Source organism: Mobula hypostoma, chromosome 11 (genome assembly GCF_963921235.1).
Source record: "Mobula hypostoma chromosome 11, sMobHyp1.1, whole genome shotgun sequence".
NCBI lineage: Eukaryota > Metazoa > Chordata > Chondrichthyes > Myliobatiformes > Myliobatidae > Mobula > Mobula hypostoma.
The window spans coordinates 112,441,767-112,462,246 of NC_086107.1; the positions used below are offsets into that span (position 1 = coordinate 112,441,767).

Genomic DNA, 20,480 nt, shown 5'->3' on the forward strand with positions numbered 1-20,480 from the left:
TTCACCCCTTCCAGCAGCGCCACCCAGCAATCCCTGACAACCCCTGGTTTAACTCTAACCTAACCACGGGACAAATTACAATGACCAATTAACTTACCCGCTACATCTCTGGATGGTGGGAGGAAACCGGAGCACCAGGAGAAAGCCACGGGGCGAACATAGAGAGACTCCTTACAGAGGATGCTGGGATTGAACTCTGAACTCTGACACCCCAAGCTGTCATAGCAACTAGTGAGCCCTCCAGTGATTCTGGTGACCCTTGCTGTGGAACAGTTTGTGGATACTAAGGCAGAGCTAGCTGGGTCGCAACACAATATTCCCACCTTTAACAACGTTTGTTGAATGCAACAACCAAGATGTAAAAAAAAGAAGCCACTTGCCTGGGAATCCCAAGAAAAGTCATCATCTTTAGAGAGTGATAGAGATAAATGCACTGAATTGTCTTTCCTTCTACTGGAACCATGTTAGTAGACTAGAGTAATCCCCAGGTTCTGAAGAGTACTGAGGAATCTTCAGAGGTCATGTGTTAAGGGTGAAAGGTGAAGTGTTTAAGGGGAACATGAGGGGGAGCTTCTTCACTCAGGGTAGTGGAACGAGCTGCCAGTGGAAGTGGTGGATGTGGATTCAATTACGATGTTTAAGTTTGGGTAAGAGACGTTTCCATGGATGGGAGGGGCATGGGGGCATATGGTCCTGGTGCAGGTGGATGGAAGAAGGGAGAATAATTGCTCAGGCTATGTGTGGGCACGTGGCCAAGTGGTTAAGGCATTGGACTAGCTACCTGAAGGTCGTGAGTTTGAGCCCCAGCCGAGGGAACGTGCTGTGTCCTTGAGCAAGGCACTTAACCACACATCGCTCTGCGACGACACCGGTGCCAAGCTGTATGGGTCCTAATGCCCTTCCCTTGGACAACATTGGTGTCGTGGAGAGGGGAGACTTGCAGTATGGGCAACTGCTGGTCTTCCATACAACCTTGCCAGGCCTGCGCCCTGGAGAGGGAAGGCTTTCCATGGTCTCTCAAGACTAACGGATGCCAAATAGTAATAGCTCAGCATGAACTCGGTGGACTGAAGGGCTTATTTTTGTGCTGTTGTGCTCTATGGCATTATTTAAGTCCCAGAATTATATGGCAAGGAAACAGGCCACTCACCCCGACAATTTCCGGCAACTGTCAAACATCTTTAGCCAATAATCCTACACTAATCACATTTCTACTCTCCACACTTCCAACAACTACCAGTCCTCTCCCTACCCCACCACCACTCCGAAGACAAGGGGTAATTTACCAGCGTCAATCAATCTACCAGCCTGCACAAAACCTTGGGATACTCACCAAGAGGGAACGTGAGAACTCCTCACAGACAGCAGTGGAGATTATTGGATGTCATCTCAGTTAAGATTCAAGTGCACTTTAACTCTTTTTTTAATAAATGTTACACAGAGTAGTTTGGTAAGTTTTCCTGTGAACCCAGTGGGATTAAAGGGAGTGGAAAAGACACTAGCACCCCGGACCCAGGTTCCATTCACAGACCCACTCAAGTTCCTAGCCCCTCCTTGTTCCCAATCGGCCCACACTCTAGACCCCTGATTCCAGCTGCTGCATCTCACATAAGAGGTTAATAAGCTCCCAACCGTAACAATTGGGTGACAGATTATCGGAGATGTACTGGGTAAACTAAGCCACAGTCCACTTAAGAATATGCATGCATACACCCTCCAAATGGCAGCCAACCGAACGCTGAGCAAATGAAAGCCAATACACCCTGTGCATACACAGCTCCTCCATAGGGAGAGTTAAGTGCACCAAGTTCTTGGGAGCTCACATCATGGACGACCTCACCTGGTCCCTTTAGTCACCTCCCTGAACAAGAAGGCATAACAGTGCTTCCACATCCTGAGGAAATTCAGGCAAATGAGGCAACAAGCCTCCAACCTGAAGGCATGAACATCAACCTCTCTAACTTCCGCTAATGCCCCACCTCCCCCTCGTACCCCCATCCATTATTTATTTTTATACACACATTCTTTCTCTCTCTCTCCTTTTTCTCCCTCTGTCCCTCTGAATATACCCCTTGCCCATCCTCTGGTTCCCCCCTCCCCTTTTCTTTCTCCCTGGGCCTCCTGTCCCATGATCCTCTCATATCCCTTTTGCCTATCACCTGTCCAGCTCTTGGCTCCATCCCTCCCCCTCCTGTCTTCTCCTATCATTTTGGACCTCCCCTCCCCCTCCCACTTTCAAATCTCTTACTAGCTCTTCCTTCAGTTAGTCCTGACGAAGGGTCTGGGCCTGAAACGTCGACTGTACCTCTTCCTAGAGATGCTGCCTGGCCTGCTGCGTTCACCAGCAACTTTGATGTGTGTTGCTTGAATTTCCAGCATTTGCAGAATTCCTGTTGTTAACCTCCCCTCTCCTCCCATCTTGACTGAATTTTACAGGAGCACCATTGAGAGTGTTCTGACAAGCTGCCTGTCCATCTGGGATGGGAGCAGCCGAGCATCGGACCAGAAGTCCCTACAAAGGACTGTGAGAAGAGCTGAGAGGATCATAGGGGTCTCCCTACCATCTATCGGGGACATTTATCAGGAGCACTGCTTACACAGAACCCTTAGTATTATCAAGGATCCCACCCATTCATCCAGCATCCTCTTTGACTTTCTACCAACAGGCAGGAGAATCCGATGCATAAAAACAAGAACGGTCAGGATGAGAAACAGTTTCTTCCCTCAGGCCATTAGGCTTCTGAACTCCCCACCGCATCGTATTAGAAGTGTCTCCGGGTAATTTGGTTTGTACCTTACAATATTTAATTTATGCACTTTGTTTATTTATGCGTGATTCATCGGTAGATTTTATCCTTGCTTTCATAAGTTATTGTGTGTTATGTGTACTACCATGCTTTACACCCTGGTCTGGAGAAACATTGTCTCGTTTGACGGTATACCTGTTTACAGTTCAATGAGAGTAGACTTGACTTGACTTGAAATGTCAGTGCAGGTTTGAGGTATAAATCTTTCCTTTCATAGCCAAGATCTAGAGCGTTGCTAACAAACATGCGTAAGAACAGACTTCACAAGGTAAGGTTATTTTCCCCGTTTATTCAGAGAACAGTGTGATTAAGAAGTGTTTTACACTTTTGTACATTTCTCTAACTCTACTCAATTTATAGGCATTCGCACTGGGTTTTTTTTTTGTCTGCAGATGTCTGAACAATCAAAAGCATGCACAGATTTCAAGAGCTGTAAATAACAGTCCATACTCAAAAGGTTTATACCTGTGTTTTTTTTTTAATTTTTTGATTTGGCAAGCTTTTAATTTGTATTTATTTTTCTAGTTGTTTGAAAATCAACAAAGTAAAACAAACAAACTTGGAGACCATCTTGTAAATTTTCCTGATCGCCTCAGAACTGAGGGCGTTCCTTCCACCTGTTGCTTCCTCCCACCCACTACCCCTCGTCGGTACACAGTCAGACTCCTTCACAATGGGGTACGACTGTCTGGTCTTTGTATGTGACTCGGAGGTTACCCTGCAGTTAGGGTTAGCAGGGGTTCAAGGAGGTGGGGACAGCAACTAGATACCCTCTACATCAGGAGTTCCCAACCTGGGGGTTCACAGACCGCTCAGTTAATGGTAGGGGTCCACGGCATGAAAAAGGTTGGGAACCCCTGCTCTGCACTGTTTCAGTGAACCATCTCAGAGGAAGTAGAGCACGGGCCAGATATAGACGAAGGCTCTCCATCCCACCAAGAATACCCCAGGGCAAGGACAGCACCGGTTAAATAGAGAGGAAACTCCCCTCTACACTGTGGCATTAACCACGCTCAGGGAGAATGGTTAGAGACAGAGTACAGCTCCCTCTGCACTGCCCCATCAAACATTCCCAGGATAGGTACACCGTAGTTTAAATGAAGAAATCCGGTAAGAGTAAGTACACCACAGAGATTAAACATAAAGTTTCTTCTACACTTTTATGTTGGAATGCATAGTTACTTTGATGCTCTCTGACTGGGTTCCTTCTCCATATTTATTTTTGATCTAGTCCCTCCTCCCAACACCATGATTTCAGCGTCAAATTCTCTCCAGCGAGTGATTAGCACCGAGGACCTTCCCTTCGCCCTTGTGCTTGGAACCACTGGGTACGGGTGACTCCGCCAGACCGTGTGAGGTAGAGTTACCCATTACACAGTCGCTGACCAGGAAGTCCGCCCTCCTTCCGGGACCGTGCCGTGAGCACTCTTAGTCCCGAGACACTGAGCGGCTTGTGTGGGGGGTGGGGGGGAGGAGGTGAGAGTTTCCAACCACTCTCACTGCATCAGTCCAAAGATTTTGAAGATGTTCTCAAATTGAATTTTGATCATTGTAAGTTCAACCCAAGATATATTTTAAAAAACACCAATGTTCCTTTAAACTCTGCAGAGAATAATTTATTCTCCAGCCATGCTTCATAATTCATTATTCTCTGGCATTTTTATATGATAAAGTGTCACCCAAAAATATTGCACAAATACCTTGTACATTTTTTCCTGTAATTTTTTTTCTTATTATTTATTGCGCATAACCTTTCTGTTAAAAATGTTTGCATAAATATTAACACAGATATCACGTGAAAGTCAATTGGGGTTGAATTTGAAATCACATACACAGATTGGGGGATTACTAGGCTCCAGGGATCAGTCACTGGAGGACCACCCACCCCAGGGGAGGGGGGCAGGGGAGACCTGACGGAGGATGACCACTGGTCGATGGACTCTCATCAATGGACTCCTTGTTACAAAAGATGGAAAAGGGGAAGGAAGGAGGGCTTTGGAACAAGGAGATGGCAAGGTGCTGAGGGGCAGCTGGGAAGGGCTAATGGAGGTGTCAGTGAGATGGGAGAAGGGTGTGGGGAAGGGTAGTGACGAGTAATGGGGACGGGACAGATCTGGGAAAAGCAATGGAAAGTGGAAGGAAAAGGGAGAGATTTCTTCCATTTCAGAACTTGCCCAATAAATTCATACCAGGAATTTTACACCAAAAAAAAATGGCACTCAAAGAGAAATTTCACTCTGAGATTGCTGATCTTGAAAAGACAGACCAGCCCTCACTTCCCCTGATTTTTCCCCTTAAAGTTCACCAACAACCTCTCTCCATACCCCTGTTTCTCTGTGAAGGCAGGTCACACCAAAGTCAAAGTGATGACCTTTACCCTTCACATTCCCAACAATGGAAAGGGGGTGGGGGTTGAAATAGTTTCACTAGAGGTGAAATTCCTACTGCTCTCCACCTTTTCCATCCCATACCCTTCCCATGAATCCCCAGGTCCGTTCAGCATGGATATGAGTTCCCCTGTCAACTCCAGGCCAGTTGGGCAGTCATGCACTGCAAGGGTGATAGGGGTCACTAGCCACCCAATCTGCAGCCCAGCCTAACACTTCTTCGGCCTCTGGGCAAGACATCCTCTGCAGTGACACAACTACCCCCTAATCATCCCACAGAATGACAGATGAAGCCCCTCATCCCTACCCCAAGGGTTCTCCATTCCTTACAGCTGGAAAAATACATCTCCCACTCACTATTCCAGAGAATTTAGCCTTTTTTAATATAGAGGCATTCTTTAATACCCTCCCCCTCCTCTCTCTCTGCCTCCAATATCTGCCAATCCACTTCCTGGTCCATATGGTACATCCAGTGACAATGATCCAGCATGGGATCCCTGGCGCCCAGGTCCCTCAGTAAGAAACATTTACAAACATTGCAATAAAGCATCAGGGCAAAGAATAAAAATACTTCAGACAATTTAATTTAATAAGATTTCTTTGCTTTTTTTTAAATCTCAGTAGGTTTAGAGGGGAGGGCAGGTACGACCAAACACAAGCATGCTTAAAGGAAAAACATTCATAACAGGGATTAAAAAGATTCAAAAATGCATAAATATTTCAGAGCAAAATTCGGCAAGACCAAACTGGTTAAGTGTTACAGTATTCTTGGTGATGTCATTTCCTGCTTATTAAATCAAGAATGTTGGGACCCCAAGACACAACTGATTGTGACAAGTTGTTTTAGTGGATTTGGAGGGCAGCTTATTCATGCATTCTTTTACCAAATGGAGTTTTTTTTCCTCTTCATCCTGTATTCTACTGTCACCAAGACTCCCAATTCACAAAGAGGAAAACATTGTCTAACAGAAGCATTTTGCTGTATATATGTTGCGATGTACATGTTAGAAATAAACCCAATCCTTTAAAGCTTAGGTAGAACATCTGCTGAACTGCAGGACAGTGTGGCTGGGAAGTAGTGGAGAGAATGCCAGCGGGTATGGATTGCACGGGGAGGAAGTAAAGCTCATAGGAGCAACAACGAAGAGACAGAGGGTTAAAAATGGCGTGTAGGAATATACTGCTGGTAGCTCAAAGGACTACAGTGACGGAGGGAAGCAGTTGTTAAAAACAAAATAAAAACAACGAATAAATTTGAGCATCCAAAAAAAAATACAGTTGATAGAAACCTGAATTAAGAAGAGAAAAAAAATGGAAAAATAGGTTAGGCAGCTTCTGTGGAGACAGAAATGGCATTAAGGATGTAAACTGAACACCCTTTGTGCGACCTCTGAGTTAACATTTCATTTCGAAGACTCTTAAATACCTTTGGCTTGAAAAGATATCTCTGTTTCTTTTTCCGCTGATGCTGACTGACCTACTGAGTCTCCAGTACTTTCTGTTTAGCAGCCAAAATTGAGGCCTACTTTTCTGAGGGGGTTAACTGACTGAGAACATGGATGTAATGCCAAGGATCAATTAAAATTTTATTAATCCACAGATAATAATTGCATACTGAACCTATTTCTTATAGAAGTTACTTCTCATTAGTCACAGTTGTTGGATCTGACTGTTTAATTCTTAGATTAAACTATTTAATTATTATTCTCTTTGCAGTTTATCAATTAATTATGTTTGCATTTTAAGTAGTTTGTCTATGCACATAACAGTTTAATATGTTTCCAGTAGTTATACAAAGTTAAATTCAGGAAAGCTCTAAAGTTTCTTTGCTTTGTATTACTTGAATAATTGCATTCTCATTGGTTAACAGTACTGCAGTATTCAAATAAGTACTTTCTAATTGGTTGTCTCTTATCTACAGATTTGAACAGAGTACTTCTTATCTCTGTGGTATAAAAATAGCTGTTCTATTGTAAGTGCCATCTTTGTTCCTTCATCTCTCTCAACCAGTAGACCCCCTTTCAATGTCCATTCCAATTTTTTCTTTGTACTATCAACGCTTAATAAAATGGTCATGAAGCAAAAAGTTTTGTGTCTCTTTTCTGACTTCTAAAATAACCTTGGATTTAAACACCAGGACCTGCCACAGCAGAGACGTGGGGTTGGAGTTCCCTATGCAGAATAGCTGATGCAGCTACTTGAACAATTGGCAGGCATACAATAGCTCCCTGGGACTAGGAATACGTGCTTTCCTTACAACACTGACAATTACTGGATTAGCTCCTGTAAAGTTGAGCTCCACTGTTTGGACGTTGACTCCAAGGTACTTCAAACCGCAAGAACTAAAGTCATTTCAGACCCACCAAATTTGGTGACACCATTTCCAATCAGTGGGCCAAAATATTTCTGAAAACATATTATCAAATACAACATAACATCAGGCACACAGCAGACACAACATTTTGGTTGCGGCAATAATCGGCCTAAAACAACGAAGTGATCCCCAAATCCCATTTTCAGAGGTTCAACATGGATCTCCACTCCCTGGGATATCCCAGATGTATATGTTAGTGAGTTTGGGTTGCATACATTTTCTGCTGAGCTGTTGGTATCAGTTGAAAGAAGGTATGTTTGCCGCAACACTTAAAGGTTATTCTGTCATGAAAACTAAAGGAAATTCCTTAGTCTTGAATGGCTGGACGTTCCTTGTCTGTCACATGTTGGTTACACTAATATGCATTGTGTTGTAATTAGCATGTGTGCAATGTACTAAGTCCCCGACTTTAACTTTTTAATTTAAATCAATAAAACAGAGTTTTATAACCACCGTTCAATGCAATATTATTCGGAGGTCCACATCCTTGCAGTAGGGTTTGGAGGTCTGCATGCCTCAATGACCCAGAGAGCTATGTCGGCTGGAGTCAGGGCTTTGTGCTTTGTGCCATGCCAAACGGGCTAAAAGGGTAGAGGCCAGACTAAGGGTGGCCCACCGGTCCTCCAGGTTCGGGGGTTCAGCTCAGGGCTAACAAACCAACTGGTCAAAAAAAATTGTCACGGAAACAGCAAAAAAAAAAAAATGCTGCCCTAAACACCAACGGCATAACAAGCAGTAACTAACTAACTAACTCGATGCAATATTCTTTCTTCTTCTTCTGCCCGTCACGCCGCTGACGTTTAGGGCGGCAATGAAAATTCCTCCATCTCTGGCAGCGTTCACAGCTTCCTTCATCATGTCGGTAGCTTCCTCTCAGTTTACTGTCAGTCATGCAAGTCCCAGGTGGAGACTCAGGAATACCGTCACACTCAGATGTAGAAGGATTCTTCATTGCTGTTCCTAATTCTTCATTCTGTTTTGCCAGTCAAATATAATAGCCCTGAGGTGAACCCCCAAACCTGGAGGACCGGTGGACCACTCTTAGTCTGACCTCTACCCTTTGACCTGTTTGGCTGGGTAACCCAACCAACAGCCAAAGCATAAAGCCCTGACTCCAGCCAGCGTAGCTCTCCGGGTCATTGAGGAAAGGAAGCCTTCAAACCCAATGACAGGGCTGTGGTCCTCTTGGAGGAGTACAATATTAACTTTTTAAGTGCAATATGAATATTTTTTTAAATTGCAAGCAACTTTGCATGAATTTTTATTCTAGGATTCTTCTTTGAACCCTAAAGTTAGTTATTTAAAAACATGATTAGTCTACCATTGTTCATGGTAATGACCAGAAAAAACAAAATTCTTCCAGAGAAATATGCCACCCCACCCTCATTTTATTTTGGGTCTAATTTATCAAAGGTTTGATCATTCCAACATCTATTGGGTTTTAGTGATTATGATGGAGCTCCCATGAGGCTGTTTATCGCTGCTTATAATCTGAAAGCTGACTGTCAAAGCTCATGGCAACATTAAGGTGACTAAGGGGTTAATAATTAAAAATCAGCACATATTGAAAATCTCAGATAAAGCAGAAAATGCTGGAAATACTCGACAGGAAAGTCAGCATCTGGGGAGTCAGAAACAGAGTTAACGCTTTGGGTCAAAGGTCCTGATGAAGCGTTTAAAACACTGGCTCTGTTCCTCTCTCCACAGCTGCTGCCTGACCTGCTGAGTGTTTCCAGCATTCTCTGCACTTATTCCATGAATTAAGTTCCGTCAAGTTTAAGTTTCTGAAGATAAGCAGGAGAGGACACTGAGAGAAGTGGGAATGCCACAGTCCTGGGTATTTACACTGGAGACAGTGGAACGAGTGGGAATACAGAGGAGCAGTGTGTGATGTGAAATATTTACAAGATGAGAAAACGAGCACACCTGCCTACATTCTTACGCTCCGACTGTTGAACTGTGATTCTCGAGATCATGAAAACCATACTGAAAGACGAGACTGACTGGGAGCTTTGGGCTTGCTGGGTTCAGATGGGAAATTATCTTTTTAAATAATACTCGTATAATATTTGCACATATAGCTATATATGCATTTGTGTTGTGTGGTTATTCATGCATGTTTCATGTGTGTGTGTGTGTGTGTGTGTGTGTGTGTGTGTGTGTGTGTGTGAGATTGGGTGTATTTGTGTGCATGTATCCGTGTGTACGTATGTGTATGTGTTTGTGTGTCCGTGTGTGTGTGTGTGTGTGTGTGAGTGTGTATGTGTTTGTGTGTCCGTGTGTGTGTGTGTGTGTGTGTGTATGTGTTTGTGTGTCCGTGTGTGTGTGTGTGTGTGTGAGTGTGTATGTGTTTGTGTGTCCGTGTGTGTGTGTGTGTGTGTGTGTGTGTTTGTGTGTCCGTGTGTGTGTGTGTGTGTGTGTGTGTGTGTGTGTGTGTGTGTGTGTGTGTGTGTGTCTGTGTGTGTGAGTGTGTATGTGTTTGTGTGTCCGTGTGTGTGTGTGTGTGTGTGTGTGTGAGTGTGTATGTGTTTGTGTGTCCGTGTGTGTGTGTGTGTGTGTGTGTGTGTGTGTGTGTGTGTGTGTGTGTGTGTGTGTGTGTGTGTGTGTGTGTGTGTGTGTGTGTGTGTGTGTGTGTGTGTGTCCGTGTGTGTGTGTGTGTGTGTGTGTATGAGATACTTACATTTTTTCGGCTAAAAGACCCTGTGTAGTGAGCAACATCATTACTATTTCATGCTGCTACTTCAGACTCAGATGGAAGAGAAACTGTTCCTCCACACAATATCTCCTGCAGCCCCGAGAGGAGAACTAACCGATCCTGCACTTGTTAAACTTGGGGAAAAAACATTCAATCCTATTAATTCAGTGGCATGCCAATCCTTACCATGATTCTCCACATTGACTAAATTTTGGCACGTGCAATGAAGGCAAACGCATTTCAGAGCTGCTTAGTCCCTGACGAGGATTAAAGGACTTTGGAATTAAGGGAGCGGAGTGTGGGTCTGCACTCTGAAGAGGTCAAAGCTCTAGAAACACTGTAACCCATAAACAGAGAGGTTCCAAGGTGGAAGTGGGCATAGTGAGCCATATTTATCCAGTTGACAGCCTCCATTACATTTCACAGTGTTTGGCTACAAAGTCCTGTCTGCTGTGAGCCAGGACTGGGAGATGCTCAGCTCTTGCCAATAAAGTTTAGACCACAGTGATCGAGGCTATATTGCACTACCCAGGACAGGGGTTTCGATTTTGTGCGATGACGCGGCAATGCAGGCCACGAGCTAGCGAGGCGGGGTGGGGGAAAGGAGTGGCTCACCAAGACCTGAGTTACGATGAAGGAACAGGCATTTCAACCCACTTTGTGTCCTGGACTGAGAAACTCCGGAAGTAAATAGCATTAACTTGCTGAAGTCAGCACATCTTCCAATAAAGCAAAGGGCGCCTCAGTGACCTAATGGAACTAGGGTTCAGGACGTTCCTTGCTAGCATGTAGCAAATTGATTATCAGATGCTCCAGGCCCCTAAGAATCGATCATTTCATTAATTCCTTGCCAATGAATTACTATCAACAATGCCCCAACATCTGTGATCAGAGTGACAGCACAAAATGCTGGAGGATCTCAGCAGGTCAGGCAGCATCTACAGTAATGAATAAACAGTCGACGTTTCAGGCCAAGATCCTTCATTGGGACTGAGAAGGAAGGAGGAAAGAAGCCAGAACAAAAGAGTGAGGATGGGAAGAAGGACACGCGGAAAGGTGATAGGTGAAGCCAGGTAGGTGGGAAAGGTTAAAGGGCTGGAGAAGAAGGAATATGATAGGAGGGGAGAGTGGACCACGGGAGAAAGGGAAGAAGGAGGTGCACCAGGGGGAGGTGATATACAGGTGAGGAGAGGTAACAGGCCAGAGAGGGGAATGGAAGAAGAGGGAAGGGGGAGAGGAGAAATATTGAAAGGAGAAATCAATTTTCATGCCACCAGGTTGGAGGCTACCTAGATAGAATATGAGATGCAACACACACAAAATGCTGGTGGGACTCAGCAGGCCAGGCAGCACCTATGAAAATGAAAACAGTCGACGTTTCAGGCCGAGGCCCTTCGTCAGGACTGGAAGGGAAGAGGAGAGGTCAGGATAAAAAGGTGGGGGGAGGGGAGGAAGAAGTACAAGGTGGCAGGCAATAGGCGAAACCAAGAGAGGGGGAGGGGACGAAGTAAAGAGCTGGGAAGTTGATTGGTGAAAGAGATAAAGGGCTGGAGAGGGAGGAATCTGAGAGGAGAGGACGGAAGACCATGGAAGAAGGGGAACGGGGAGGAAGAGCATCAAAAGGAGGTGATGGACAGCTAAGGAAATGGGAGAGGGAAATGGGAATGGGGAATGGTTAATGAGAGGAGAGGAGGGGGGCAATTCCCAGAGGTTTGAGAAATCGATGAAATATGAGATGTTGCTCCTCCACCCTGAGAGTGGCCTCATTGTAGCAGAAGGGGAGGCTTTGGAATGACATGTCGGAATGGGAATGGGGAAAGGGAAGGGATTCGCTGGGATCAGAGCTGGAGATTGCTTACATTAGTGGGCATGGTGATGGGGGTCTTTCAGGTCCTGGCACTGAAACCTCATCAGTCAAAAGTGGAAGCTCCCACATTTCAGCAGCCTCCATGCGTCTGAGAGCTGCGGTAAAAGTAAAGGGCTTTCCTGACTCCAACCTGCAACATCACCCTTAACAGCCTTTAATGGAGTTTTTGCTGACCGCACGAGAAAGATATCTCACCGACAAAAGGGTCCAAACATCAAACTCTGTGGAAAGACATCACCCAGGACCTACAGTGTAACACTTAAACAGATCTTTTAACTCTCTATTACTTGATTAACGTGCCAGAGAGAGGAACAGATGAAGACAGAGATAGAGGAAGAGAGAGACAGAGAAAAGGAGAGACAGAGAAAGAGAGAGACAGGGAAAAAAAACGGTCAATATGACCGAGTATTGGCACCTTTCTTGTATACACACCTTTTATATTAATTCTGATTAAAAAATAGAAAAGAAAGTGCCGCATTCTTTCAATAATACATTTTTATACGATTGGCTAAATTCTTTTTTTTTTGTTGTTTTTTTTTCATATATTTTTTTCATCGAGTTTTGCAATCTGGAAGGAAAATATATTTTTTTTTGCATATGACATTAAGTATGATCCTTACAGTACACCATGCAAATTCATGCTGAGGCTGAGAAAAAATGCACCTTTTAAATATATATAATACTTCTTTGTTCAATTCCCTGCACAGCTTTTTTACCCCTCGCTTTCCAAAATTTCTTACACCAGACAGTTCTTTTATTTTCCCATTCTCCCACATTTGATGTACAAACGTGCTTATACATATTTTCTCTGGTCCGCTGTAGGTTGACAACCACACATCAAAATCCCACGTCCTTCGCGGTTTGCCTTTGCTTTTTTTTTTGCTTCTTCGATGTTGTCATCAGCAAGTCAGTTTTTTTTTGTGTGGGGAGGGCGGGATTTGATTTTGTTGAGGGAGGGGCAGGTCCTTTGTCCTTTTGTTACTCCTGCTCACGAGTGAAGAGAAATGGGATTGAACAAGATGAGGTGGCGGAGGAGGGGGTGATGGATGGAGGGAGGTAAGGAAGAAGGGAAGCAGCAGCGAAGAGTGAGGTGGAGGGGTGAGGCGACGGAAGGGCTCGTGGGAAGAGGGGAAAGACCAGAGGATGCAAAATGAGGCAGGAGGAAGCAACGCAGGATGGGATCGGGGAGGATAGGACGAGGCGACCAGCAGCTTGCGGAAGCAGGGAGAAAGGCAAATTGAAGAGCAGGAAAGAGGACGTCAAGGGAATTACAGAGCTATTGGAGAGGAGGCTGGGAACGTGATGGAGGGGAGCAAAGGAGGGGCCAGAGCAAAGGTAGGAGAGGAGAATACAGGAGCAAGGGGAAAGTCGTGCTGGAGACGGGTGAGGGATGGGAATCACTAGTTGACCGTGACGGCCTCCAGTTGCATGTATCTAGAAATCACTGGACTGTCCTTATAATTATCTGTGAGTAGAGAAGAGAGCAAAAAAAAGCTCAGGGACAGTTTTGATCTCACCTCGCTCTTGCATAACAGGCATGCAGCAGTCGAGGCTGAACACTCCACTTTAGACAGAACATATATTTTTCTCTTATAAAAAAAAAGAAACATTTTTTTTTCTTGCTGTTGTTTACTTTTGTTCAACATGCACCAAGGCAACGTATTCATCTGCTTATTGCTTGCAATGGAGTTCCATGCATTGGGATGGGGGAGAAGGCGTGGCCGGGAGGGAAGAGAACCCCACTGCACTAGATCAGAAGATCATTTGCACTGACTTTTCACTCTGAGAGAGAGAGAGAGAGTGTGTGAGTGTATGCGTGCGTGTGTGTGAGTGTGCGCACGCGCGTGTGTTGAGTATATGAGTGTGTGTGCATGTGTGTTGAGTGTGTGTGTATGAGTGTGTTAGTGTGCATGTGTGTGTGTGTGTGGGTGAGGGTGTGTGTGAGTGTACGTGTGTGTGTGTGTGTGTTTGTGTGTGTGTCTGTGTGTGTGTGTGTGTGTGTGTGTGTGGTTGTGGTTGTGTCTGTGTGTGCGCGCGCATGTGTGTTGAGTATATGAGTGTGCATGTGTGAGTGTACGTGTGTGAGTGTGTGTGTGTATGTGTGCGAGTGTGTGTGTGTGTGTGAGTGTGTGTGTATGTGTGCGAGTGTGTGTGTGAGTGTGTGTGAGTGTGTGTGCGAGTGTGTGTGTGTGTGTGTGTGTGTGGTTGTGTGAGTGTGTGCCTACGTACGTGTGTGTGTGTCTGAATGCGGTTGTGTGTTTGTGTGTGTGGTTGTGTGCAGTTCTTCGATCCTGAGTGTATCATTTTGCACAATCAAAAGGTGACGTAGCTGTGTGGAGAAATCTGAATCTCGCCTCCCATCCCTTGGCCAAGTCAACCTTGGTCCTGACTTTCTCAATCCTGTAAGGGGTGCAGAGACAGGCTGGGGGGAGGGGGAGGAGAGGGGAGGAGGTGGCTGCGGAAATGTCCTTTCTGTTACAAAAAAACAGAGAAATTCCACCTTACTGTCCATGTCGGTGGCAAGAGGGACTGGGTTATGAGTGTTTTCCTCGAATAAGCCAACATCTTGGCACAAATTTAACCAGTTTATTTTTTTCCATCAATCAAAAGATGCTTGATTCGTCATTTGGTATATGCAACCTATTGTCCAAACAATGATGCCATTGTTTCGTATTCTTTGTAAATGCTTTTCATTGTCCTAAAGATATATATATCTATATATACCTATATAGATATAGATGCATACACACACACATATATATATATTTATATATATATATTTCCCTAAAAAAATATTTCCCACTCTTTTCTGTCCATGCTACAAGATGGATGGGATGGGTGACTGGGGTCGTCTCAGTGCACAGGGTGAGTTGAATGGCGAGGTGACAGGAGACAATCGCAGCGCATTCCCACTCATGCCAGATATGTTGTTTAGGCTCCTCGACTTTTCATAACCTTGGGTTTCAAAAAAGAAGAGAAGAGAGCATTTTTTTGAACAGTCACCAATATAATGAGTGAGCGATCTGGACTCTGAGACAAGGATAACTCTCTGGTGCAAGTCTACGCAGGCGTACTCTCGGAGAGAAGAAGGCGCGAGGGCTCTGCTCTCCACTGCCGGCCAGGTTTTTTGAAGTCTTTTCTGAAGAGAGAAGTACTTCCACCTGTATGATTCAAAATTCCGGGTCCCCAGTATGCTACTCAATAGTCAATGTGAATCTGTCAAGTGAATCGGAACGTTTTACTCACGTTCAAAGAAGCTAATGACTTTTTTCAATTTTTATTGATACATCTCAGAATAGGTCCTTCGAGCCACACCATCCAGCAACCCTCGATTTAACCCTAAGCTAATCACGGGACAACCTACAATGACCAATTAACCTACTATCCAGTTCGTCTTCGGACTGTGGGAGGAAACCAGAGAACCCAGAGGAAACCTGCGCATTCAGAGACTCCTTACAGAGGACATGGGGATTGATCTCCGAACTCCAACACCCTGAGCTGTAACCGCTATGCCAGTGTGGCGCCCCTTTTATTTTATATCTTACACTCTCTTACGACATGGAGGGTGACTTGGGCCGATAATTTTACGCCATCTGTCACAGCATTCCCATCATTCCGTTTCTGACGTTTTCACCTTTGACCTATTCACAAGCCCGTCAACCTCACTCTGATTCTCTTTCCGCCCACCTACACTTAATAGGTTGGGTGGCGGGGTGGAGATATGTCACTCCTTCCCTCCGCTAGCCTGCAGGTCACCCTTGGGCAAGTTGGGAGCACCTGCTTAGCCCCTCCGATCAGGGTCATGTGAAACCATGGGAGCAGGTGATGGATGGTTGTATGAGCAGCTGGTGCATACCACAAGTCCTGGTTATGTGACCCACTGAAGACAGGCAGACAATCTCTGAAGAGTATTGATAATGGCTGAGGTCACCCGTCTTGTAAAGACACTGCCCAGAAGAAAGAAAAGGCAAATAATTTCTGCAGAAAAATTTGCCAGGAACAATCATTGTCATGGAAAGACCATGATCACCCATGTCATATGACATGGCACATCATACATAATTAATAGGTAACTCGCCAAAGCCAATTAACTTACTCTCATGTCTTTAGGGTGTGAGGGGAACCCAGAGCACCTGGGGAAAGCCTTTCGATCACGGCCTGTCCACACAGACAGTACTTGCTGCTGGGAAGCAGAAGAGACTGAAGATGCTGGGATCTGAAGTTTTAAAAAGAACAAGATGCTGGAAGAACTCAGCAGGTCAGGCAGCATCTGCGGAAGGAAATGGATACTCAAGCTTTAGACGATGATCCCAAATTGAAACACGGACTTTCTATTTCCCTCCACAGATGCTGCCCAACCTACTGAGTTCCTCCAGGGTTTTATTTTCATCTCCAGTATTTGCAGTCATTTTTGATTCAACCTGTACCAAGGCAACATATTCATCTGTTTATTGCTTGTGATGGTGTTCAGTGCATTGGAGTGGGGGGTGGGGGAGAAGGATTGGACCCAGGTGGCTAGAAACGCAAGGCAGCAATACTAACCACTGAACTATTCAGCCATTCAATAGACATCCTTTCCATGCTCTAAAAGAATGCTGGCTCCCTTGGGCTAACTGATGGGAGCTCGGTTAGAGGAAAAGGTGAACCTTTTTAATTTCAGCCCAGCCCAGATCCAATCCAATTGGATCTAGAGCATTCCTGGTTCCAAATAGTATTTCTTCATTGAGATGCATTGCAAAACAGGCTCTTCTGGCCCAACAAGTCATATCGCCCAGCAACCTGCCTAGTCACAGGACAATTTACAATAACTGATTAAACTACTAACTGGAACGTTTTTGGACATATTTCTGGAGCAGACGGCAAATATCCTTTTGAAGGGAGACTGAAAGGAAGTGGTACGTTTGGTCCGGACACACCGAAGGATAACCACCTCAGTAGCAGCCCTCTACCTTGTCAGTACGGTAACAGCAGACCACCATTAATAATGGTGAACAAGATGCCACCAGAAAAAAGGTAATAATCAAGTTGTTTTACCTTGATTAATAATTGTGAAAGGAACCTTCCACACTAGTTCAAGTTGCTGTCATGTCAAGCCTTCCCAAGAAAGACATGTCACAAGATAAGGGTCAGATTAACATCAAATATTTTATTTTTCTATGTATCTATGTATCCATCTATCTCTCTATCTATTTATCCATCTACCTATCTATCCATTGATCCATCTGTCCATCTACCTGTCTATCTATCTATCCATCAAATCCATCTATCTATCCATCAATCCATCTATCCATCTATCTATTTATTTGTTTAAAGATACAGCATAGAATAGACCTTCTCACCCTTCAATCTGCACCGCCCAGCAACCCACTTATTTAACCCTAGCCTAATCACTGGACAATTTACAAAGACCAATGAACTTACTAACTGGTACATCTTTGGACCGTGGGAGGAAACTGGAGAATGCAAAAAAACCCCACGTAATCCGCAGGGAGGGGAGGGCGACGTACAGAGACTTCTTACAGAGGATGCTGGGATTGAACTCTGAACTCTGATGCCCTAAACTGTAATAGTGTCATGCTACTCTCTGTGAAACCCGTACCTTAACTGTACACAGACAGTAAGGTCTGCACTCCATCAAATACTCCTTGGCGAGACAGCCCATTAGGTATCGAATAAAATCCCACCTAAGCTGTTCCACCAAACATTCTCAGGGCAGGGGCAGTACAGATTAGGTACAAAGTTCCCTCCACTCTGTCCCATCGAACATATCCTGGGGAGAGAGACCAAGGTATTTAACTGTCCCATTCCAACATGTCAGTCCTTGGCCTTCCCTATTGCCCAGTGAGGCCACTCTCAAGTTGGAGGAGCATCACCTCATATTCCATCTAGGTAGCCTCCAACTTGATAGCCTCTAACTTCGTAATTTCTTTCCCCTCTCTTCTTTTTTCTTCTTCCATTCCCCACTGTGGCCCCCCTCTGATCCCTTCCCTTCTCCTCACCTGCCCATCACCTTCACCTGGTGCCTCTTCAACTCCCTTTCTCCTCTGATTCACTCTCCTCTCCCACCAGATTCCATCTTCCCTCTATCACCTCCCAGCTTCTCACTTCGTTCTCCCCCCTCACCCACCTTCCCCCTCATCTGGCTTCACCTATCACTTGCCAGCTTAAACTCCTACCCTTCCCCCTGACTTCTCATTCTGCCTTTTTCCCCCTTCATTTCCAGTCCTGCTGAAGGGTTTTGGTTTGAAACGTCAACTATTTCTTCCTCTCTATAGATGCTGCCTGGCCCGCTGCGTTCCTCCAGCATTTTGTGTGTGTTGCTCTGGATTTCCAGCATCTGCAGATTTTCTTGTGTTTATGATTTGAAGCCTCCTCTATACTGCCCTGGGCAGTGACCACACGGGTTAGATTACAGAATGAATCTTCCTCTCCATGGGGTTTGCAACCTGGGGCTCCACGGACCCTTTGCTTAATGGTATTGGTCCATGGCATAAAAAAGGTTGGGAGCACCTGCTCTATAGTGCCCCATCTTCAACACAGGGACAGCAGAGGTTAGATATAGAGTAAAGCTCTCTCTATACTGTCCCATGAAGTTCCTCTATAAATCCTTCATCACTCCAATCTCGGTAAAGCACCCCTTGAGGAATACTCTATCACTGGGAGATCTTTTTGCACAACCCACTGTTATGGCAACTGGAACTTCAGGTGGGCTTGTTAAGGGTTCACGTTCATTATCCTCATTTCATTTTTTGTAGAACCCTCTCACTGGCCACACTCACAACCTACTTGTCTGTAACGGATTCAGTAGGAGGTGGTAGGGTATATCTCAGTATCTCAGTTATATAGATGCTGTACGGTATAGCCTAGCACAACATGGACAAGGCAGAGGGAACTCCGCAGTCTGCAGTCACGAGAGCAGAAGATGCGGTGACGGGACAGACCGATGCAGGGTAAACTCAACTAAACTTGCAATATTGTCACACGTGCTCATCGTACTCACTGCAAGTGCTAATGCAGCCGCATTTCAGTGGCGGATTTCAATACACAGAGGCTAAAATAGTTCAGCGCAGCAAACTGCCTTGGTCTCCAGTTAATCACCAAGTCCTATGTGAAAATACATGTAGGGAGAGGTTTTTTTCCATGGTTTCTTACTTTTTTTAACTAGTTTTAGGCATCCGTTAGTCTTGCGAGACCATGGATCTGCGCCTGGAAAGTCTTCACTCCCCAGGGCGCAGGCCTGGGCAAGGTTGTATGGAAGACAGGTAATCTCCCCTCTTCACGACACCGATGTTGTCCAACGGAAGGGCATCAGGACCCATACAGCTTGGCACCAGTGTCGTCACAGAGCAATGTGTGATTAAGTGCCTTGCTCAAGGACACAACACGTTGCCTTTGCTGGGGCTGGAACTCACGACCTTCAGGTCACTAGTCCAGTGCCTTAACCACTTGGCCACGTGCCCACACTTTTTAACTAGTATTTTGGGCATTTACATGCTTTTTCAACTCTCTTGTAATCCTTTGACTCAGGATCTGAGTTTGTGCACCAAGGAATCGATTTCTTTCCTGGGGGAAATGGGCCCCTTTCGCTTTGCCTCTCCTAACACAATGGTGGCGAGGCAGTGAGCACAACGCTATTACCGCTAGGGGGTGTCAGAGTTTGGGGTTCAAACCCAGCGTCCTCTTTACGTACACCCCGTGGAACGTGTGGATTTTCTCCGGCTCCCCCGGATTCCTCCCACAGTCCAGAGATGTGCAGATTAGTGAGTCGATGTGTTGTTCCTTGTGACACATCTGGCCATTTCTTTAGCGTTTTTGTCTGCTTCTTTTTTAATGAGGCCGAGCTGCTATGCGGAACACGGATGGAAAGCGAGCAAGGAGCTGGCCAGATTCGAACCCAGGACCGCTTGCCTCGAAGTCCAATGCAGACGGCTAGCAGGGTAATTGGTTGTTTGTAAATTGTCCCGTGATTAAACTAGGGTGAAATCGGGAGTTGAAGGCCGGGAGAGCTTATTCCACCCTGTATCTCTAAACAAATGCAAATAAATAAAATAATAAATCTATATAAATCAATGAACGTAAAGTAACAAAATACAGCTCCATGAAATCTTTCCCCAAAATCTCCTGGACAAGAGGGTTTTTCGAAATGGGGACTTCTGCCAGCGAGTTAAAATGTCTCAGAGTCAGTTGCGCTAACATCATTCACACCCAGTCATGCATCCATGCCGATATAACAGCACCGCACACTCTATACAAAAAACAGCACGTACATATGAACCACAAACCACTGACAGAAAGAACGTCAAGGGCTTTCGTTTTACTCGATCCTGTCGTGTTCCTCCTCTCCTCGTTT

The 20,480-nt window shown here is 45.2% G+C and overlaps 1 protein-coding gene across 7 annotated transcripts in view; it reads right to left on the reverse strand.

Annotated features, from left to right (window-relative positions):
* The window catches only part of LOC134354123 (potassium voltage-gated channel subfamily C member 1-like), a 232,180-nt gene that overhangs the window by 45,221 nt on the left and 166,479 nt on the right, over positions 1 to 20,480 (reverse strand). For 2 of the 7 annotated variants that reach the window (XM_063062907.1, XM_063062908.1), the window contains exon 5: positions 14,786 to 15,085. The exons of 4 other annotated variants lie outside the window; for them this stretch is intronic. In XM_063062907.1, coding sequence (XP_062918977.1) covers positions 14,949 to 15,085 — 137 coding nt within the window. In that variant the 3' untranslated portion in view covers positions 14,786 to 14,948. Of the gene's footprint in view, positions 1 to 10,060; positions 13,596 to 14,785; positions 15,086 to 20,480 lie in introns of those variants that run through there. One more of the 7 variants, XM_063062910.1, reaches the window with a different exon arrangement.